At 46.9% G+C, this 23,370-nt stretch overlaps 2 protein-coding genes across 7 annotated transcripts in view; one reads left to right on the top strand and one right to left on the bottom strand.

Annotated features, from left to right (window-relative positions):
- The window catches only part of RFTN1 (raftlin, lipid raft linker 1), a 204,180-nt gene extending 201,572 nt beyond the window's left edge, over positions 1–2,608 (top strand). For all 3 annotated transcript variants that reach the window (XM_025882664.2, XM_025882649.2, XM_025882657.2), the window contains one exon: positions 1,237–2,608. In XM_025882664.2, coding sequence (XP_025738449.1) covers positions 1,237–1,632 — 396 coding nt within the window. In that variant the 3' untranslated portion in view covers positions 1,633–2,608. The remainder of the gene's footprint in view (positions 1–1,236) is intronic.
- A 12,344-nt stretch (positions 2,609–14,952) lies between these two features.
- The window catches only part of OXNAD1 (oxidoreductase NAD binding domain containing 1), a 40,658-nt gene continuing 32,240 nt past the window's right edge, over positions 14,953–23,370 (bottom strand). For all 4 annotated transcript variants that reach the window (XM_025882620.2, XM_025882621.2, XM_025882628.2 and 1 more), the window contains 3 exons: positions 17,096–17,338; positions 16,193–16,301; positions 14,953–15,531 (listed from right to left, as the gene is read on the bottom strand). In XM_025882620.2, the coding sequence (XP_025738405.1) occupies positions 15,377–15,531; positions 16,193–16,301; positions 17,096–17,338 (507 nt within the window). In that variant the 3' untranslated portion in view covers positions 14,953–15,376. The remainder of the gene's footprint in view (positions 15,532–16,192; positions 16,302–17,095; positions 17,339–23,370) is intronic.

Raw genomic sequence — 23,370 nt, 5'->3', positions numbered from 1 at the left:
ACCGCCCAACCACGGGGGGCGCTCTCTGCACCTGCGACGGCAGGAACGGGCCCCAGAGGGGCAGCACAGCCCTGGGGGCAGACGCCTGTTGGAGAGATGAGGAATGTGAGACTTGGAGAGATTAGTAACTTGCCCAAGGACGGACCGCTAACTTCCCTCTGGGATAGTTTGAGCTTCCAACACCCATGCCCTGAGTTCCAACCACAGGATCCCGGTGCCGGCAAGGCAATGCCTCAGATCCCTTAGCAGAGGCTGCCAGGCGGGCATCTCGAGGCCCCATACCATCCGGGCGGGACGCTGCCTTTGGACCTCAGCACCACTGCTGCCGCCCCCAACAGCAACGTCTATGGTGCGTGGGCACCGCCCGATCACGGGGGCCTCTTCGTGCCCCGTCTCACCTCATAGCTTCAACATGACCTGTTCTTGCCCAGCTCCATTACTGACTGGGCAACCTTGTCCTCGCTGAGCCTCTGTTGACCTCCCTGTCCCATGGGGAAATGCTTAGTTGCCAGGCAGCTCCCCAGGAAGCAGCCTCGGATAGGTTTGGGTGGAGGACATTTTTAGGGGCAGTGCCCCCGGGAACACCTGCGGGGAAAGAAGGGCACAGGAGTGGGCAAGGGGAGAAGCTGGGCTGTGAGGCAGTCACAGCAGTGGCTTTATTAGCCAGCCCCCCCCTCCCCCCCGCCCCGGGGAGCACTGGAGCACGGATGGCCATTTAAGTTGGCCTGAGTTGGGACGGGGGATGGGGCACGCAGCACAGCGCCGGCCCCAGGTTCTGTGCCCTTCTAACTCCGGTCATCTGGTAAGAGAATGCAGGCCCGGGGCTTGGTAACCCACAGCCTGCTCAGAATGGAAGTGAGTAGCCAGCGCCGTGGCTCTTACGAGGGGCAGGCCTCGCGTCTTTTCTCCCATCCTGCTTCTCCAAGTGATAGGCTGTCAGGACCTCCTTTCCCAGAGCCAATTCCCATTTCAGACATACTCTCTCGTCCCCAGAGACCCCTGAACTTCACATCTAAGATACACCTCATGGAAGGCATCGGGCAGGCTCTTGGAGTGGATGTGATGTGTTTGGGCCATGATTCAAGTTTGGTGCTGGTAATGGTCTGCTCCAGGAACACTGGGAATTGTGTGTCTTGCTCCAAAAAGTGACATGGGTGCAGATACAAGCAGACAATCAGGTGAGCTCTTGGTTCACGGAGACTGCATTTATTTATCCCTGTGCTCTCTGATTTCTAGTTCCAGTGGCGATTCTCCCGAGAAGACATGCACAGCAGGCAGATGAGGAAATCCAAAGGTAAAGTGAGCGCCAGAGAAAAGCAACAAGCAGGAGAAAATGAGAAGAATTTAGAAGAGCAGTTTTCCAAAGCTGAAGACGTGGGAAACTGTGTGCCAGGCCTGTGTCAGGAAGACGAGGCCTCCGAGGAGTTGAAGGTCCCCATCCAGGAGGTCACAGAAGGAAAGCAGCATCCTGACCGGTTCTGCGTGGAGGGCGAGGTTGTGCAAAATGGTCCAGCTGGGCCCTGCAGGGCCCCCGAGGGGGGCTGCACTAGGCACTCCCATTCCGGGGAGGATGCCAGGGAGGGAGGTGCCGGGGAGGTGGCCGCAGAGCCCGCCACGGTGGAAGACAATTGAGTCTAGAGCATTGGTGTTGAAAGCCTGATGAGCCGGCAGACCCGAGGCTCTGTGCCGGCATCCGGGTTGGGGGTCAGTTTGCCCCGTTGTCCCGTGTTACCCTTTGGCTTGGCCTGACCTCTTCTTGTGAGTTCACCCGGGCCCTCCGAGGACTGGGTCCCTGACCGTGTTGGTCTCCGCACATCCATTAGAAATGTGTCGTAATGCCCCAGTGTTAGAATGCAAGAGGTCAAGTTATTTCTTCATCCGTTTCCCCGTCCCACAGGAGGGACTGGGCCAGCCAGTGCCTGTGTCCACCCCCAGGGCCTCCAGGGAGCATTTGAGTCAAATCCATCCTTGGGTCTCCCTGGCTACAAACCAAGGCTGTCTCTTCCCGCCCCCCCCCGCCCCCACCGCCCTTGCTGGGGCACTGTCCACCCCTGCTGTTCTCTGCAGCTCCTGGGGGATGTGACAACGCCTGGAGGCCATCAGGTGCCCTGCTCCATCTCAACCCCACAGACCTGCTGCTTCGGCAAAGAAAATGACAGTGGGGAGGGGAGGTGTCCCACCTCCCGGCTTTTCTTGAAGTATTCCCATAGATACTGGTAATCTGGAAATGAAGAGGTAATTCTGTGTGTGCCCCTGCTCTTGCAGAATGTCCAAGAAAGTACTTTGTATTAGTATTAATGCCAAAAACTTTTTCTAAGGGTTTTGTACTCAGCACATCATACGAACACACGTTCTTTCTGTCGTTTCAGGGCAACCCAGCCAGTTGGGAGCCCTTGTTATGTGCTATTTAAATCAGTGTATCATTGGCCAAGTTGTTTCCATGTATGCTATCACGTGTTTATATTGTCCAGAAAGTATCGTTAAGGCTTTAAGTAGATGCAACTGGCAAACCATGGAGAGAGAATGCCGATTGTCTTGATCCAAACAACAGCCTGTCTCTTCTCTTTCTTGTTTAGTTACTTAAAGCAATAAATCATCTATGAGTTTAGTGCATTGTGAGTATTGAGTATTGTGTCACAGTGAAAAGTCCTCGCCTGATGTCCAAAGGCTCGGTTAGTTTCTGACTCCTGGCGGCATGATGATTTTGGAGAAGAAAATGAAGTTCCCGTGGAAAATAGGGCCAGCAAAGCACACTGCTTTCCTGTCATTTGTAGAAAGATGGAAAGTGGGATTCAGGTGTCACCAGCTAAGGCAGGGCACAACCACCTCCCATGGCCCGGGGTGGAAGAGACAAATACCATTTAAAAAACAAACAAAAAGCCCTACATCGGTTTCTTTGCATGTTTCCAGACTTTTTTTATTTTTTTTTTTAAGATTTTATTTTAGGGAGAGAGTGCGCACACACGCTAGTGGGGGCGGGGCAGAGAGAGAGAAAATCCAAGCAGACTCCCCACTGAGTGCGGAGCAGGATGCAGGGCTCGATCCCAGGACCCAAGAGGTCATGACCTGAGCCGAAATCACCAGTCAGATGCTTAACCGACCGAGCCACGCAGGCGCCGGTTACCAGACTTTTAATCATTCCATGAAGCAAGTCTCTTCCTTGTTTGCAAGTTTTGCTAAAATAAACACATTTGTACTATATTTTTATAGGGCAGTATTAAAAACCCTTGTAAGCCACATTTGTACAGTTGTTTTTCTCTTGATTTTTGAGCAAACTTCCCCCATTCAGCCCTAGAGCTTCCCTAAAAAGGTTGAAGGCTCTGTTCAATGAGAAGACAACTATTTAAAATTGACATTTTCCACAGTTATACTCAAGAATATCTATACAGCATTGATTTAAAAAATTATCTCTTAGGCTATATCTTAGAGGATCATGGCTTTTTAAAAATAATGCTAGTTAGCAGAGACTGGGACAAAAACAATGCCCATCTCTTACAACTTTGGAAAGCATTTGGTCCCAGGCTGCAGTCTTCAGGTGGATGGCCTACATCACTCAGCAGTGGGTACATTTTTCAATAATTAAGTGACATTTATGCTGGCTGCCTGTGTTATGGGAAAAAAAATAAAAGGTGACTGTAGCTAATTTGAATTTCTCTGGGAGTTTGGCCCCAACACCAGGCTAAGAAGTATTTCCTGAAGGTCTTGCTTTTTTCCCACTTCTCCACACCTTCCTGCTATCTGGCAAAATATCGGTCTGCCTGAGGTGGTTCTGAAATTGGCTGGCCTTAGAATCACCAGGGGAGCTTTAAACATTCCTGCTTCCTGGGTCTCATCCAAGACTAGAGCGGTCACTCTAGGGAGTGGCTCAGGCACCAGGTTTGTAAGCCCCCTGGGGATTCCAGGTACAGCCAAGGCTGAGAGCCACTGGCCACAGGGTTGCTGTGAGTTGAATCACAGCTTGTCCCTTGTGAAATGAAATGCTTTTTCCAAAAGGTAGGTAACCAGGGCCTAACAATCCCAACATCCCACATGTGCATTTCAAGTGGCGGGATTCCTGAAGGAAATTGTATTCTCCTGTGGTGGCCTATAGGGTAAAAGGCCATCGTTGGCACTGACAAGGCCCTGTGACCAGGAGAATCTGTAGAGGCTTGCAATGTTTGGCTCTAGGTTTGTGCACGCGGTCAGTCTTTGGGGCTGCGCCTGTCACAGCAGGTCTGGAAGGAATGGGGAGTTCTGGGTGTGATCAGCTGACTTCAGTGGGGACCTAAGTGACTTCAATGGTCCTGCCGCCACCACCATGCAGCCCGATGGGGCATTCCGGGGAGTCAGAGGTACTGCCATCAGGGGAGGCCACATCCAGCCTCACGGGAGGGACTGAGCAACTGCTATAGAGGGTTCTGGTCGTTCTTTGGCTCAGTCGTTCACCTGTGGAAAGAGGTTTTTAGAGAGGGAAGAAAAAACTTCCCCCAGGAACAAAAGAAGTTCTGAAGCTGTGGCTGAATTCTGAGTCTCTGGCTAAGAAAGTATTTCCAAGACCTCCTCACCACCTCCAGAGGGGTTCAGGGGAGGGGAGTGCGTGGGGAGGAAATCTTATTCTGCTTCACGAGATGCAGGTGTAGTGCTCTCAAGTGCACCTGGGCACAAGGTCAAGGAATTGACACATGGAGAGCCGGAGGACACCCACATTAAGGAAGCGGTGAGCCTGTTTGATACTGGGCTCCGTGCAGTAGAAAAAGCCCAGAGGGTTTGGGAATCAGCTGGTTAGGATGCTAACCTGTGCAGGTAATCGCAAGTTAATTTCTTCACATCTCCAAATACCAGTGTCCGCGTGTGTGAAATGGGGCTGACATCCACCTCATCAGATTTTTGGATACAAACGATGTACGCAAAGGGCTTGGTGTTGGGGGGCCGGTAATCCTAATGCTGCCAGGTAACACACATGGCAGAGGCGGTCAGTGTTCAGCCAGTGCCCACCCGCTCCTCTACTTCCGGCCCCTCTAGCAGTCTGGGGCCCTGTGACTGGGTTCTGGCCAACGGGACAGGAGCGGGTGGGACCAATCTTTACAAAGCACCGCATGCTACCTCTGCCCTCTCTTCCCCAACACCCTTGGCAGAGTTCAAGAAGGACCATGACATGAGGGTGCAACAAAATGAGTTATATGCTAAACCACTGGGAATGTGAGGTTTATCTGTTATGGAAGCACAACATAGCCCTCCTAACAGAAATACTTTAATAATGTTTACAAAGTCTTAATGTATTTGTTAGTGGTTTTTTTAAAAAGATGTTATTTATTTGGAGAGTGCGTGAGCAGGGGAAGGGCAGAGGCAGAAGGAGAGAATCTCCAGCAGACTCCACGCTGAGCTCAGAGGTCGATGCAGGGCTCCACCCCGCACCCCCAAGATCACGACCTGAGCTTTTGGAAAGCAAGAGTCCGGATGCTTAACCGACTGTGCCAGGCGGGCGCCCCTATTTGTTAGTGCTTTATAAGGAACAATACGGCCACCGTTAGTCCGGTCCTTGTCTGAATTTTTTCACATCTCCAAACTGATTATACTTCACTGGAGTTATGCTTGATGGGACCAGCTTCAAGAAAACACGAGGACGAGATGTTCTAATTCATTTCTTATGAGGCACATTTTATCAGTACTTTAAATGTATTCATCATGGCTGGTTCGAAACCACAAGACAGCTTTGGGGCATAGCTCTCGGATGTAGCAGTGCTCATTAGGAGGTTTGTGTTCACCCAAAACTCATCACTCAGGCAACCTATTTCAGTTGTGCGGGGTCTCGCTGACCCTGGGGAGGGGCCCAGGGGGACGGCACGGTCTGGGCTCCAGGCTCCCACCGCAAGCAGGCCAAGAGCAGCCGCCGGGAGTCAGATGGACTGGTGCAGGGGTAGGTGAGAGGGGGCAGGACAAAGGAGGTCTGCGTGTCGGCAGCGGCCTGGCGGTGGCTCAGCACTGATTCCCCAGCTGTCCCAGCAGCTCTGGCTCCAACAGGCCCGCGGACGTACTGCAGCCACTGCGTGAGCGCTGCACAGTGGCCCCTGGTGATGCGCACTCTGCCTGCTCGTAGACCTGCCCAAATGAGTGATGCAGCCTCCCGGCAGGGTCGGCCTTTCCTGGACCCGGTCCCCAGAGTTTGGCACCAGGAAGTACGTGGACAGTAGATCTAAGGACGAGGCCCAACAAGCCTTTGGCTGGGATTTCTGAGGTGACTGGCCAGAGAAGGAGGCGAAGCGAATGGGTACCACAGGTTCCTATCGAGCGCGATCGTTCCTGTGGTCAGTTAAGAAAACTACCTCGGGTTGCAGAGAGCGGCTCTCCGAACCCGGTAGGTGCTTGCTGCCCCTGCCCCTGCAAGACGGTGGGCTGTGGCATTTCCCTGCAGAGGTGGCCAGGGCCGTGGCCGGCCTGTGCGTTTCTACAGGCACGAGGGATCAGATGGGTCTCCATAGACATCTGGAGTTTTTAACTCCTACACCACCGTGCCAGGTGCTGGGAAGACCACAATGAATGGGCCAGACCCAGTCCTGGCTCCCTCGGGGCTCCCAACACACGCTAGGTGACGACACCAGGCACTGTAACTGGGGGGCTGCGTGGAGAAGGGCCGGATGCCGGGAAGGCCTGGGCAGGGAGTGGGAACGTGCTCAGGGAAGGCTTGCTGAGCCACCAGCCGCCAGGGGAGCAGTCCACGGGGGCAGTGGGCCTCGCAGCTCAGAGCATGGACTCTGGAGCCGGGCTGCCCGGCTGGAATCCTGACTCTGCCACTTACCAGCGTGTAGCCTTGGGCAAATTACTTAACCCCTCTGTGCCTCCGTCACCTTGTCTGTAAAATAGAGATAAAAGTTGTGAGAATTAAATGAATATATACAAAGTGCTTCGAGAAGGTGTGGCGCACCATAAGTGCTATGTAAATGTTAGCAATGGGGAAGCAAGACTGAAAAGGAAGAATTTGAGGGCAGGCTCTGAAGAAAGCTTCTGTTCAAGTAACTGAAAGAAATCTGTGAAAGCAGGTTTGCAGAGTGTGTGTGTGTGTGTGTGTGTGTGTGTGTGTGTGTGTGTGTGTGTGTAGAGGTGGGGAGTAGCAGCGAGGAGAGCAGAGATGGACGGGCCAGGGCCTGAGGCAGGAGTAATGGGGGGCCGTTGATCAGTTTTAAGTAGGGAAATGACATTAAATTTGTATTTTTCAAAGGTTTCTCTGGCTGCTGGAGGAGAAAGTTGTGCAGGGCGTCCAGGGAGGGGGCAGAGGTGTGAGTCCAGTGTTTCAGTCCAGGTGGCAGTGTGGATAGTTTGCACCTCAGTGAAGCAGGAAGGAAGGGGACAGCTTTGAGAGTCATTTAGGAGCACAGACTGGATTTTGCAACTGACTGGAGAGTGAGGGAGTATTGAAGCGACCAGCCATACCGGAAACCAAGGAGTACTGTCCTTATTAGAAGTTAATTCCTCAGAATAATAAATACCCCAGTGAGACTGCCATTGTTTTAAAACTTCTCTAGCACCTCTCTCTGTTACAGTTTAGTTTTAAGGATTTGAATGACCATTCTACAAAGTTACTAAAACGTAAGTCTTGACAGTTTCCTTAAGACCCAAAGGATATGTCTTTAATTTCTGGAGGGAGGGAGTTGTTGGCAAAAAGAAGTGGCTGATGGGGAGGTACCATGGGTAAGGCATGTGGTTGTGCGACCGCAACTCTGTGTCTTGGGTCGGAAGGACAGAGCCTAAGTTTTGCCCCAAAAGATTTTTTATGGCGATGCTGACAATTATAGCCACGGCTGTCCACCGTGGGGACTGTTAGAAATGGAGTGAAGGTTGGGGTGGGCGCACCTGGGTGGCGCAGTTGGTTGAGGGTCCAACTCTGGGATTCAGCTCAGGTCATGATCTCAGGGTTGTGAGATCGAGCCCCACATCAGGCTCCATCCTCAGTGGGGAGTCTGCTTCTCTCTCTCCCTCTCCCTATGCCCCTCCCCAACTTGTGCACTCGCTCTCTCTCAAATAAATAAATAAGTAAATAAGTGTTAAAAGGAAAAAAAAAAAAGAAATAGAGTAAAGGGATTCGTTCAATCCAGAGAAAATTTAAAGACATGGATCCCACGTTGGTTGACTGGTAAAAGAAAGCAGGCTTTCCACCCTGTAACGAATGCAGTCTTTAGTAATAAACACTTCTGTATTTAAATGTGCTGCTCACTAGTTCAGTATGGCTTGGGATTTTTTTCTGCTGCCTCTAAATAAATAATATAAAGGCTTAATGAAGGTGAGAAACAGATTTCACTTATCAGGGTATTAAAATGCTTCCTGCAATGAAGCTCTGTGAACCTTTCTGGGTACCTCTGCTCTTGTTGATTCTTCAACAAAAAGAACAAGAAAATCATCTTGGAAGGAAGGACAACTGGCAGGCTTGCCGGTTTCTGGCTCCACGAAATGCCCAAGTTACTAACCACCGACTAACTTCTCACGAAGCCAGGGAGCTATCCATTCAGCCGCTGTCTCAGTCCGGCCCACCTTAAGCCCCAACAGGCAAATGTTGTCAGTTTTCTTTCTTATTAATGGTGAATCCACCATTTCTCCTGAGCCCCAGCTCCAGAATTTAATCAGCACTATGGTGCAAAAGTCCTCTACGTCAAACCGAACTTTTCCCTTGCTTCAGTCTAAGGCAGTTTCTTCTTCTGTAGACACTAGAGATGCAAACAAGGGCAACTGCAACAGTGAATCAAAGATCTGAAGACAGCTAAGACCCTCCTTAGTCATCGCTCATCGGAACGGCCAACCTCCACTCCCCCCGCCCCCAATCTCTAAGGCCCGTTTTTTCCATCAGGAAATTGCAGAATGGTCATGCCTAAAGGGATGGTCAGGTGGGTAGTCCTACGCACTTGACAGATCAGGAGAACAGGGCACGGAGGGATGGCGAGTCATGCAGGAAGCAAGTTGTAGAACAGGGATGATTTAGGTCTCTCCGTGCCTGGCACCCTGTTCTCTCCATCCTACTACACAGCCAACTAAACTTGTCTCATTCTTTGTTTCTTCTCTCTAGGCTCCTATAGTCCCTAAGAACAGAGAGGCTTAGTTGGATTTTTAAAAAATCTCACTAACTGGAATGCTCTGGCAATGGGCTGTTCTGGTAAAATGAGTCTCTCTCTTAAAAAAAAAAAAAAAAAATGGCGGCCAGTCTACCCTGTTAATGGTGGGAAGGATTTTAGAACAAGCTCAAGGATGAGTCTGTGGGGCAGAAAGCCCTCTAAAAGGAGAGGAAGGAGACCAAGTCCCAGTCCCATAGTTCTAGCTTGGTCACTCCCAGCCATGTGCGCTTGGGCAAGCCATCTAACCACGCAGTCTCATTTCCCTTATTGGTAAAATGGGATGGCATCATCACCCTGATGCCCCTGCCTACGGCACATAAATGTGGATAATTTAATGAGATAAAACAAACTAGAGTCAAATGTCAATACTTCTGTAGGATTCACTTGAAAACAGAACTCTAACCAAAATCTAGACCACCAGTGAATTCAGGTTAACCCCTAAGTTACTATTTCCCCTCACTTTTCCTCTATAACATTACCTGTGAAAAGGAACCTATGCCACTATGCATTAGATCTTTGTGTTTAAATAACCTGGAGATGAAAAAAAAAGAGGTAAATACAGAATGTACTAAAAAGCTACAATAATTAAAACAGTGTTATACCAGAGGAGGAACAAACAAGTAAACCTATGGAACAAAGAATCTAGGGGAAAAAAATCCATCTGTAGGTGGGAATTTCATATGTGATAAAAGAAGCATTTCAAATCATTAAGCAAAGTGTGGAATATTGGATAAATGGTGGTGGGCAACTGGAGAGCCATATGAAAAGATCAGATGCCTATCCCCTGTCAAGCACAAAAATTAATTCCCAATGGGTTAAAGACCTGCAAAAGTATCAGAAGACAATATATGCATAAAAGCCATGGGAAAAGATGGATATATTTGATTATATATAAATATAAAACTTTGGTGTTAAGTTATAACAAACAACTCAGGGACAAATAATAGACTAGGAAAAAACATTTGCAACACATATACAGACAAAAGGTTAGCATTCATTCTATTTTATAAAGACTTACAAATCAGACATCAAAATGGACATAAAATGTGAACACACCATTCTTCAAAAAAAATGGCTAAAATACTTTAGCTATTTCCTGACATTTTTTTCAAAAATCATCTTTGACTCGACTGACGAGGAAAATACACTTAAAGACTTAGACAATCCAGTGTTGCCAGAAGGTAGAGAAATGGGTACTTTCTTACTCTATTAGAATATAAGTCAACTAGGCTTTTCACAGGGTAATTGGCCAATACCAGCAACTTTTGATCCAGAAATGACACTTCTAGTAATTCCACAGGAATACACGCACAAAAATTACACAAAAAAGTTTGTTCACTGCAATACTGTTGGTAATAGGCCCAGCCTGGGAACAATCTAGATTTTCATCATAGAACACAGTTACGCACGTTATGGCATATGTCCACAGTGTGGGTGTGTGAGAAGACTGAAATTCACAAGCACACATATCTGTATATGTATACAAGGTGAGTATACTGTAAAATGTCTAATACCTAGCAATCTCTTTATATAGAAGTTCATTGTAGGTCAGGGACTGGGATGGGAGAGAAGAAAACTCGGGCATTTTGGTGTACATAATTTCATATTATTTAGATTGTTTACAATCATATTTATCAAGTAATTTAAAAAGAACAAAGGAAGAGGACAAAATCTTGGTAGGGCTGAAGCGGAGTGAACTGGGACCTGGGTATGAGACGGAAGAGACGAAGTCAGGCTGATGGGCTCCTGCAGGGTTTTTAAGAACCTGGAACAGACTGGGCCAAGACGGCTGCTTGACAATGAGGAAGTCTGGATTCCTGAACACAAACACTTTTCAATGCATGCCTCGAGTTGACGGTGGGTTAGGAGGTATCTTCCTAAAAGTCATCACCACGCTTGCTGCGGAGGCACATATTGGGAAAGAATAATATGAAGGACGAGGCATCTCACCATTTCTCCAAGATGAGGATAGAATATGTCTTTGAGTTTCATTTAAAAGAAAATGAAAGAAGAGTGCTTGGGTTAAATTATCAGCACACGATCATCTGCACTACCCAGGAATGAAGGAAATTGCTGTTTTCCATCCAGAAAGAAAAAAAAAGAAATCTCAGGCAGGGAAGCACGACACCGGACAATGCCCGCATGCATGCGCATACTGCCGCTCACACAGGTGCACGGGAACATACATGCAGCAGCTATGCATCCCCCCAGCACAACTCTCCTGAGCTCTGGAGTGTGGGCACAACCCCTCCACGGCCCCTCCCGTGCCTCCACCCACAGGATGTCATCCTCCAGTGACTCGCCCAGCCAGCCACCTTCTACAGCTTCTCTTTCGACTGGCGACAGGTGCAAAAAAACCCACTTTTCTCTCCAAAGCATTTCCACTTTCAATCACAGAAAAAAAATTTTTTTTTTCCAAACTCTTTAACTTGCTCAAGACAACCTTTTATTTTCCTATCTTCAATTTCTAGCCCGGTGACTGCACATACTAGATGCTCAATAAATCACACTTAACCGAGTTATCATCCTCCAGAAAAAGCCGTCACCTCCCCAACTGGTATCCCCCTGAATGATTCTTTCATAGTTTTTCAGGCTGTTCTCTCTCTCATCCTAAAAGTACTGCGGTTCAGCCAATAGTACTGTACCAGTTTACCAGTACTGTTGACTTCCTGGCTTGGGCTAACTGCACCAGGGTTATGTCAGATGTCGATATTCAGAGAAGCTGGGTAAAAGGTAAATGGGAACCCTTTGCAACTCTTCTATAAACCTAAAATTATTTCAAAATAAAAAGTTTTAAAACAAATTTTAAAAAATGAGTTAAAAAGGCGGGGGGGCAGTTCTCTTGACTCTACTTGCCTTTCCTATCTTTTTCCTTCCTTTTATAGTAAAATTCTTTGAAACTATTATCTATACCCACTCGTTACAATTTCTTTTCTTCCAGTTGCTCCTAAACCTACTCCAATAGTTTCTCCTTCTTCGTATGCTTTCCTTGATAACACCCATCTTGTGGAGCTCGCCAGTGACCTTCCAGTCGCTAAATCAATGGCTGCTCGTGGGAACTCATCTCTCCTGTCCGATCAGCAACAGGACGCAGCTGGCCAGTCTGTCCTCCTTGAGACACCTTCTTGACACCACACTCAGCTCCTTTTCCTCCTTCCTGCTTGTTAGAGCACTGCTGGCACCTCTGAGAGCCCCAACCCTCATCAACCCACACAACCAACACAGCAGGGGCCACCCCCCAACCAAGCTGAGCATTGGAAAATTGGCCACAATGGGTAAAATCAAATGTACAAAAAGTCATGAGTTCATAATGATACTTAAAAAAATCTCACTGGTGACCATCTTTGGAGGTTGCTAGGGCAGCAACTCTTATTAGGCCAATTGATAAAGGGCAAGAATCAAGCACTGATTCTGTCTTTCATCATTTTTATAACAAGATCTTTTTAAGTAGAGGCGACTGACCACAACCAGGGTTCCAGAGAACATCTTTATCTCAGAGCTCCACATCCACCTGCAGACACCCTGTTGGTGAGGAATGGTAGACGATTTGGGAAAGACCAAGTATTTGATCCATTTTCTGGAGAGGGCTGATGCTCACAGCAACACTTCAAGTTTGAGGAAGAATCGTACATCAGCTTAACCTATCTCTTGCATAGACTGTAAAAGGGTCTCCTGTCACAAGAGAAAATATCTTTCCACAGACTCATTAGGCCAGAAGAGATCTTTAAGAATCCCTTTAACACAGCTCATCAGCTCTGGGCAGGTCCTTTCACCCATGTAAGAAATATTCCTTAAGGCACCTGTTGTGTGCCAAGCACACTGCTGAACAAGACAGGGCCTTACCTGCATGGAGGTTAAAGGTCAGTGGAATAAACCTAAGTCATCCAGCCTCTTAAAACCCTTCCTGAAGAGAACAAGGAATAGCAAATTAATAACACACTCAAGCAGTGCTCTACCAGGCACTTTATATGTTTTATCACATTTAATCCCTGTAACAGCCTTAGGAGGTATGTAGTATTATCTCTGTTTTATATGCAGTGGCAAGTGTGTGCACACATGTGTGTAATTACAAACTGAGGCATGCCACAGTTGAGTAACTCGCTCAAGGTCATCTATCTAGTGAGCAGTATGAACCCAGCAAGGGCTCTCTCCAGTCTGCGTTCTCAGCCACCACACCATAAATTCAAGCCGCCCTGGCTGGAGATCTGGACTAGCCCGGCAAACAAGGGCAACGGGCCATTCTCGGCCAGCCGACCAGAAATGCTGTTCAGCTCTCGGCACCCGAAACGACACAGAGCTGGAAGAACGACAGTCCGGGCAAAGGTCATGACCTGGCCTGTCTCAGCAGGTTAAAGATGGTGACAGGGACTCACTGGCAGGGGGGCGGGCAGGACAGGTGGACCTTGCTCGGCGACAACAGCAGACTGACAGGCAGACGGGCTGTGGCGGTGGGTGAACGGAGGCAGTGCGTGGCACCTCCCTAGGCTCCCATCATCTCATGCTGCACTCAAGATGCTCACCCCGCATCTCCACTCCCTGTGCAGAAAGGCCTGGGTTGGCCACTTGCTCTGTACCTTGTGTCCCCTTCCCCGCCAGCTGCCTTTGCCAGTCAGCAGAAGGACCCCCCTGCTGCTCCCACACCCCTGAATCTCATGGTGCTAATTCTCCCATGCCTCTGGAGTACTCAGCTCTCAAGCCCAGCCCTTGGGCCTGGGCCCTTTGGGGCCAACTGCTGAGTCAGGGCTCCTTATAGTAGCCAGAGCTTCGCATATTCCCCTCACCTCTGAAACGCTGATGACCTCTGCCTTGAGTAAACTTTGAAATTCCCATCAGGGCAAAAGCCTCCCCTCCTTTCCTCCTGCTGAATTCGAATCTGGGATTGAAACGGCTGACAAATGATCTTTGCTTAAAACTTGACAAAATTCAAAATAGGGCAGAGGCTAAAATCCTGGTGCCAGCCATCTTCAGGCCCCATAAATCAATTCTGTGTTTAAGCTACAAAGTCCTCACACTGTGAGGCCTGCAGCCACAGAGATTACAAGGTGCAAGCTGTCTTTTCCCAACAGCTCAGGAACACAATCCCAACTGGGGCTCCTGTGTCTCCAGAACTGATCTTTCCTTCTTCCCAGACTCCCTTTACCCTCGCAGTGTTCTCCAAGCTGGCAGCCTTGGGCCCGACACTGTGTGTCACAGAATGGTCTGGCCTCAACCTATGCACTCCTTTTGGATTTTCTAAAAATCTAAACGAAGGCAAGAACAGCAGTCTGCTTTCTAGCAGTTTCATTAGAGCAGCCTTGGGATGAGGCTCCACCATTCTCTCTACCCATCCTGGGGACTGCCTCCCAACCCCAGGCTTAGCAAGGAGTTGCATGTCAGTTGCTTTCTTTAAGTCATTCAACAAGTACGTGTCTAAGAGCTGCTGGTGCCAAGAAGAACCCTGGCAAAGAAATGAAATAAAAGACAGAAAGACAGGATTTGGAAGTGGCTCTGTACCCCCTAATCAATCCTCAGCACATTTTTAGAGGCAGCCAGCCTAGTCACTGAAGGCAGATCCGACATGTAACGCAGCAGTCACCAGGGCCTTTGTCCCAAACAAGGAACCGCCTCCTGCAGAGAGTGTGAAGGCAGGCGGCCAAGACACAGAGCACAGGAAGGGTTTCGTTTGAGAAGAAACACAATTAGTCAGGATACACACTTAGGACATTCATTAACATTAAGCCAACATGCCAGACACTCAATTTCCTAAAGCAGTTTTCCTCAAAATCTCCCATTTCCAAACCCACCTATGATGGTCTGAAGAAGCAAGGCTCCGGGCTACAGGAAGGTGAATGAAGGCATTAAATATAAAGAATTTTCAAAGTAAAATGATTAGGAACATGTTTAAATTATAAGTTTATTGAGCATAAGATATAAAGGTTGCTATCAAATAAAGATAGCTTACATTTTACACACAAAACAGCATTCTTGTATGATTAAATTTAAGTCTACATCTCTTTTTTCCCTAAGAGGAAAGAAAACCTATATTGACCAATTCAAGATATGTCATGAGATAATCAAACAGTTATTAACAAAAGAAAATCAATAAAGTAAAAAATAATTGAATCAATGAAGTCTTTGTAAAAAATTTATCATTTAAGTCTGTCAGCTGGTTTTGCTTTTATGCACCAGCTGGTCACTTAGTTCAGCCTTAAAAAAAAAAAAATGCTGAGCAGAGGTAAATTTGTCATTCCACAAATCATAGCTCTGTTGCTGTCCTGGGCAGATTTCACAGCTTTCTCTTTTCTACCTTTGCCCGCTCCCTACCACCACTTCTCAAAGCAAATGTGTTCTTTGGGAACGTGGCTGTTTTCCAGTTGCTTGGAGAAAAAGTCTGTCATGGGAGGTGGGCCACAAATATAGAACAAAGTCTCTTGTGAAATATGATCTCTTATCTCCTTCTCCGTTATTCTTCCTTCTACCAAAAAACAGAATAAACACCAAATAAGCCAGAAATGCCCGTACTAAAATGAGGAAGGACTAACTACAACTCAATAACAGGGTTTATTTCCAGTAACCCAAGCTCAGGGAGTCTAGTGTGGACTCATTCACACGATGGCTCCTCGTGGCAGCACCAGACGCCAGACCCAAGCAGAGAATGCATCGCCAGGCTCCCTAAGCTTATGGCGAGCAAAGTGGGGAGCTAACCATCATGCACTCTTCAGACAGGGCCAGTTAGCTTCCTGATCTCTGGCAGAGATTCAGAACCGGCTTCAGCAAAGTAAATAAACTGGTGAAAAAAATCTTTCCAAGCAGGGGAAACCACGGGTAATTTAAATGACCATTAATGGCAAATGGCATCAATTCAGTCGAGGCTGGAACATAAAATCTTTGGATGTATACTACAGTGATGACGCAAAGGTCCCCTTAAAATATGTGGAAAATAAATTTTTAACATGGGCGGTAAGAACCCTGTATATAATAAGGAAATCCAACCAAATCTCTCCCTATTTTTCCATGATGAATCACCTCGCAGTTCCCCAGGTAGTGACATCCCAGGAAAGCAACTACCCTCCACCAGCTGCCCAGGCCACCAAACAGCCGCGTGGACATAGTCAAAATATCTCCGGGGGACTCACCCGTGATGTATGGCTTGAGGTCTGCACTGATTTGGGCTGTCTGTTTCGTAACATGCAAACTGCACGCAATCTTCTCAGGAAATTCATTTACTAAATCGAGGATATTTTTCTGGAATGTCAAATGTATTTGGTCACACTACAATTTTAAAAAATCAAAACAGATGTGCACAGCCACTGCCGCTGAACCTCGACTCCCATTCTGCACACGTCTGCCACTCTCTTCCTCTCTACTTAAAGAGGTATTGTTTGCAGCCTTGCAGGCCGGAGCATTCAGAGTACAGGGGGCTATTTGGCTTTAATTGAAATCTGAATATGCTAACAAGCATATTACTAACTCTCCGGGAGTTTTTTCTTTTCCCTTTTTCTCAAGCAGTGGCAATTAAGCAGCAGTTTCACTGACCACAGTTGTGTCTTTTAACTGTTTCTGTTCTTTTGTTCATCCCTGCAGCTGCAAAGCAATCCAGAGTGAAAGCCTTCTCCTGTCAAGTGTACTTCCTTTCAACAGATGCAACTGAGGGGGGGTTTCAGTCACCCGGTGGGGGCCAAATTCCACGCCCCTCACCTCCTCCTATAACCCGCGAGCCCACCTGTAGGTCTCCTGACTCCGCGGATGCTGGGGGCTGTGGCCACCTTTCTGTTCACTGGCCTCCAGATTCAGGCCCACCAAACCCGTCCTGGCCTGGCCTGTCACTTCACCGGGAGCCTCCTCAACACTAGCTGTTTCTCTGTCCTGCCTAAGAAGTGGTGGTTAATTCCCCATCTGAACATGATTAACGCCAAGCCTTTTGTTGCAACGAACTCTCGTAGAGAAGACAGAAGTAACGGAAGAAACTTCCGGAGACGACTCCCACCTCGCCATGAGTTTGCTCACTGCAAGCTAGGAAATGTCCGTCTCTCCCCTACCTTAAACAGGAGCTCACTGGTATTTTGGGCACTGTAGAACAGCTTTATCGTCCCCATCTCGTAGCCGCTCCCTCTGTGGGCCCGTTCTCTGTGGAGGTCGGCCGCGTGCCGCAGGATGGAGAGCAGAGGGTTAATTCCAACTCCTCCTGCGATCAACACGAGGTTTCTAGAGGCATCTGCAGGCTGCGGGTCAAAGAAGAACTCTCCACCCACTCTCACGGCCACTTCAGAGTCAAGTGTACACTATGGCAGGAAAGAAAAGATCTGTGAGTCCTTTGGGGCACAGGCCTTACACCTACTGCTCTTTAAGAAAACGGACTACCTCTGCCTCCTGCATTGTTATCAGTGCTGAGGACTATTTTTACAGCCGGCTCCCACTTGTCCCAGGGCACTGTGAACTGGCGCCACTTGCCCATCATATAGGCCGTTTGCTGCTCTGCCTTTGTGATCCGTACCGCACAGCCACTCCAGAACCGAGCAGAGGGGGACTCTCTTCGGTCATTTTGCCACTTGCTCACTTCTTAGGTGATGAGCCGGGCTGTGAAAGAGGCACTGGACTCAGGGGACAGCTCTGAAGCATGAGTTTCCTTTTCTGCTCAAAGCCATGGAGCTGAGACAGGTGGGCTGGGGCAGGTGTCATTACACTGCGGCTGCCCTGGGCTCATCAGAGAAGACTCTGGGTCCGGGCCACCAGCAGGGCACAGCCAGAGCTCTGCTGTGCAGGCTTGAGGCCGGCCCCATGATGCTGGTCGGTGCTGCGCGCTTCTCCCCAGAGCAGCAAGAACAGGCGCAGAGGCTTCACTCACCAGGGGGCGACTACCACACCCCCGACCCAGCAAAGCACCTAGTGGGTGAGGTCACTTAGACCCGAACGACCATCAGAGCTGAATACACTGGTTCTCCATGGGGGTGACAGAGACCCCGAAAGGAGGTGTTTTGGAAACATGTGGTGATACTTTTTTATTGTCATGATGGTTTGGAAAACCCAACTGGCATTTAGAGGGCAGGACCAGAGATGCTAGCTAGATGTCTTGTGAAGTTAGCAGTGCCCTGGAACTGGCTCCCACTCAGCTGCTGGTTAAATCTTGAGGATTTCGCGAACCAGGTTTGTTTTTTTGTTTTTTTTTTTTAAGATTTTATTTATTTATTTGACAGAGAGACAGCACAAGCAGAGGAAGCAGGAGAGGGAGAGGAAGAGGCAGACTCCCCACTGAGCAGGGAGCCTGATACGGGGCTGGATCCCAGGGTCCTGGAATCATGACCTGAGCCGAAGGCAGACACTTAACGAACTGAGCCACCCAGGCGCCACATGAACCACTTCCTACTGGTAGTTCGAAATCAGCCACTGAGGGAGTATCTGCAACACAGAAATCAGCAAATGCTGCAAATCATGACTTTTTGTACTCAGCCAGTTTAGCAGCACAGGATTGCCCTGCAGAAACTTCTGAATGGCCCATGGGACATACATGGAGATGAAAACTGGTTTGTAATGATCTGCGACTAGATCCTAACTCACTTACAAAAAACCAAAGCACTGTGTATGGATCTAGTGGCGTCCGAATGTTCCAGAATGTACCCATCGTGTAGACTGTATTCTATTGTGTCCAGAACGTTACCAAGCACGCTCACCGTTCTGGCCAGCCACATCCCAGCTGGTAACATGCATGTGTGGTTCCTCCATCACCAGACAACAGCCAGCACCGTCTGCACCTGTAGACAGTGTACTCACGCTGATTCTACGCTGAGGAACAGCCGTCTGACTACTTCATTCTCTCTTCTGGTTAAGATCTGCCCAACCACTGATCTAGTGAAATACACAGTCTGTAACTAGGAATCCCCCACTCCTTTTTTGTAAATTTCTCCTTGGCATTACATTTAGAGAATTATGTCACCAAAAAAAAAAAAAAAATCTTTCATGTGTTGATTACATTAACTTTGAATTTCATTTCAGGACAGTTCTAGAAAGAAGGCAGCAGATCTGATAGGGTTGAGACCTCTAGTTTGGAGAAAATGCACTGATGTAGGAGTCAGAAGACTGAATTTTAATCACAGCCTATGAAATCCATCAAGTTCCTTCATTTCTCTGAGCCTCTGCTGCCGCATCTGTTAAATGGGTACCAACACCTGTCCTGCTCACCTCACAGGGCTGTGGTGGCCATCACGTGACACCCGGCGGGGAAGAACTCCCTGCTGGGATGCTGCCATCTAGCTCTTTTATAGGAGGGGGTTTTAGTCACTGAAGCTGCCAGGGAAGAAAAAGTGCTGGGGTGCCGGCTCCCTCCTTCCCTGCCACTAAAAAACAACCCAGAACTAAAATTTATATGAAGAGCAAAAGTTAGCTCTTCATATAAATGGAGGAACATTACATGTTCCTGATGTAAATCAACGAAATGAACTCCCTCCTAAGAAGCAGTAAGTTATCATGTGCTTTTTAAAGACCAAACCCTCAACATTCACTCCTTGGCGCCCTGCATGGCAGGTAGACAGTTAAGTACTTATTTTTTTTTAAGATTTTATTTATTTGGGAGAGAGAGCACAAGCAGGGAGAGCAGCAGAGGGAGAGGGAGAAGCAGGCTCCCTGCTGAGCAGGGAGCCCAATGCGGGGCTCGATCCCAGGACCCCGGGATCATGACCTGAGCCGAAAGCAGACACTTAACGACTGAGCCACCCAGGCGCCCCCAGTTAAGTACTTTTTGACATGAATTGAATTTGGGGCTTTACAACTTAAAGAAGAAGTTAAATCTTAAAGAAGAGTTAGTCTGAGAGAAATTTAAGAAAAAACGATAATTATTTTCATTCACAAAAGAGGTCCTTTCTGGTAAACTATCAAATGAAGGGAAATCCCTTCTCTGAGGGAAAAGAAAAACATCTAAACTAAACAATTTTAAATACATAGGCCATTTTTACACGAAGGATGGTAAGTAGGTTTTTATTTTCGACAAAAGAAATGAGCAGCAAGGGAGCATTCTGTTAGGACTAACTACAATCTAGGACTTACTACAGTGGCCACCAAAGTGCTTTAAAATGCCCTTCCTTTTCAAGTCTTAGAAACAGAAGCTATGGTATGAGAAGTTCTGCCTAATGATGCCAAAAGACTGAATCTCTCTGTACCTTCCCTCCCCATCTTGCTTGCCTGTACACCTCTCTCTTTATCACTAAGAATCAAAGAGTAAAAGAGACTAAGAAATGAGAGAGAAATAATTTTCTCCAATGGTCATCTTTAGCAGGATCAATAATAACAACAAAGCCTTTAGGGTACTGTTTTTGAGACCTGAGTATTTTCAAAACCCTAAAGTTGGCAAAAAAAGAAAGAAAAAAAATGTGCCTGCCATCTCCTTAGTGACAAAATAATCTTAAATAGATCTATCTTCTCATTTGCTAGCATCTGGAAAGAATGGAAAAGCCATCTTTGTCTTTTATTGATCAATAAAAGCTGCCAAGGTAGCATGAACACAACACTCCAAGTACTGTACCCTATAATACGGAAGTGAGTAAAAGGACATTACCTTCGATTACACGGCCATGTTTTAGGTACAGATTTTCTACTTGTGAAATAAACAACTTTTCCACAGCAGCTGGAGTCCAGCACACAATAGCTGTCTAGAACCCTTTACCCTGCCAGGAGCCTGAGCCAAAGCAGATAAAATAAAGGAAGACATTTATGGCACTTTATCCCATGTCGCAACAGAGCAGCCTGCTGCCACCCAGACACTCACGTGCCTCCATTGTCCACTCTAATAGCTTAATAAGACAAACCCTCAGGAGGAAAACAGCCACCTGAGAATGGTTCCAAGACAAATCTGACTTCATAAAGGCTGTTTGCAACTCCCACCGGGTGGAGTGGGGCCGGCACTACAATTAAAATGTGCATTCAAGCAATGCCACTTGGAGATTTTCTACAGCCTCTAAGAATAAGTTCCTTCATTGAAATGCCAATGAGGCATGAAACCAAGCAGGGAGCTATGGAGCAGGACCAGGTCAGGTCACGTGGGAGGCAGATAACCGGAGGGAGCTCATGGCACTAGGAGCCGAGATGGCCAAGCTCACTGTAACCCTGGGCAAGGGGCACATGGAAACCTTGCCGCCCCACCCCCATGGCATTTTTTAGAGATTCAGGATACAGCCTACATACAGTAATGGGTGGGAAATCCAAAGAGAATCTAAAAAGGAATGAGGCAGCTGAGGACACATGGAAGGAATGACTCAGAAGGTCGGAGGGTAAAAATGTGACAGGATACATTGAGAATGGAAATGCTAAGGCAAGCAGCTGCCTTATTCTGAACAGATACAACTTGACATGGAAACCATAATTAGAAGAGACATTTTCTTATGCCCCTATAGATTTAAAAACCTTTTATTTTTTTAATTATCTTACAGTAAAACTTTTTGGGGGGAGCGGAGAAGGGAGTATAGTTCTGTGGATTTTAACACACACACACACACACACACACACACACACACACACACACACACAGATCTGTCTTACTACCACCAAAACCAAGATACAGAACAGTTCCATCACCACCAAAACCTCCCTCTGCTTTCCCTCTATGCTCACACCTTTCCCTACCCCTAACCCCTATTAACCACTCATCTGTTTTCCATCATTGTATTTCTGTCTTCCAGAGTGCGACAAAAATGGGATTATAGAGTACGTAACCTTTGAGACTGGCTTTTTTCACTCAGTATGTGGCTGGCCTTTTGAGACTCACCCAAGTGGAGTGCATCAATGGTTCATCCATTTTTACTGCCGAATAACAATATATTGTATGAATGAATCACAATTTGTTTATCTGCTCACCTCTTGAGGGACATTTGGGTTGTTTCCAGTTTTTGATAATTATGAATAGAACCACTGTAAATGTTCACGTACAGGTTTTTATATGAACAAGAGCTTTCTGTTTCTCTAGAATAAAGATCCAGGAGCAGTATTACTAGGACTTATGATAAATGATAATTTAATTTCATACAAAACTACCAAAATGTTTTCCAGATTGGCAGCAGTATCTAGCACTCCTGCTAGCAATATAAGCTATATAAGAGACTTCTGGTAACTCCACATCCTTACCAGCACATGGTTTTGTCAGAATTTTTAACTTCAGTCATTCTAATAGGTGTTAGAGATATCCCCCTATATCCAGTTTTAATCTGCATTTCCCTAATGATGGTCAACATCTTGTCACTGTTTACTAGCTGTCCTTATATCCTTTTTAGTGAAGTGTCTATTCAGGCTTTTGCCCATTTTTAAATTATGCTTGTTTTCTTTCTGCGGACTTTTGCGAGTTCTTTATGTATTCTGGATATTACATATCCTTTGTTGGATATCTAACGTGCAAATACCTTTCATTGAGTCTGTAGCAGTGTCTTTTGCAGAAAAACGTTTTTAATTTTGATTAAGTCCTATATATCCATCTCCTCTTTTACGGATCTGGCTTTTGGTGTCATGTTCTAACACACCTACCCTCAAGTTCAGAATATTTCTTATGTTTTCTTCTAAAATTGTTATGGTTTTGTGTCTTCTACTTACATCTGTAACCTATTTTGTGGGAATTTTCAACATAAAGTAGGGCACTTAGGACAAAGTTGTTTCTTTGCATATGGATAAACAACTGTCCCAGCACTGTATATATGTTGGAAAGGTTATCCTTTTGCCACTGAATTTCTTTAGCACTGTCGTCAAAAATCAAATGGCCATATGTGTGTTGGATCCAATTCTGAATTCTTTATTCTGTGCCATCAATTTATGTGTCCACCCCTTCACCAATACTACACTAATTTGACTACAATAGCTGTATTTTAATCTTAAATTTGAGCAATGTGATACTTGCCACTTTATTCTTCTTCAAAACTGTTTTAGGTATTCGAGTCCCTTTCCCCTTCCATATAAATTTTAAAATCAGTTTATAGCTACAATATTTGTACTGGTACATTCCTTTCTGGCAAAGGAGATAAGAAAATGTCTGGGATGGGATAAAAGTTGTTGGTAAATATAGAAGGCACTCTAGAAATAAAAGGGATGGTCAAAAACTAAGAAGACAAACAACTGATTTGTGCAGAGCTCATTCTTTGTTATCAGAGTTCTCAGAGATAATGAACAGTCAGCTTATGTAGCATTGTGTTGAGTCCCTTAGTGAAACATGAGTTATTAGCCACAAATGTGGATTCCCTCTCAGGATCCTGTGTGAAGAGCTCTCCAGAGGCAATGGCACCATGGATTTAGCAGTGCTCAGCTCTAGGCACAAGTGGGATAGAATCAGAAATCACCTCCTTGGGGC

Source organism: Callorhinus ursinus, unplaced genomic scaffold (assembly GCF_003265705.2).
Source record: "Callorhinus ursinus isolate GAN/ISIS: 27379988/994484 unplaced genomic scaffold, GSC_fseal_2.0 scaffold1, whole genome shotgun sequence".
In the NCBI taxonomy this organism is placed as follows: domain Eukaryota; kingdom Metazoa; phylum Chordata; class Mammalia; order Carnivora; family Otariidae; genus Callorhinus; species Callorhinus ursinus.
The sequence above is the reverse complement of the archived record's forward strand: the minus strand, read 5'-3'. Positions and strand labels throughout refer to the sequence as shown.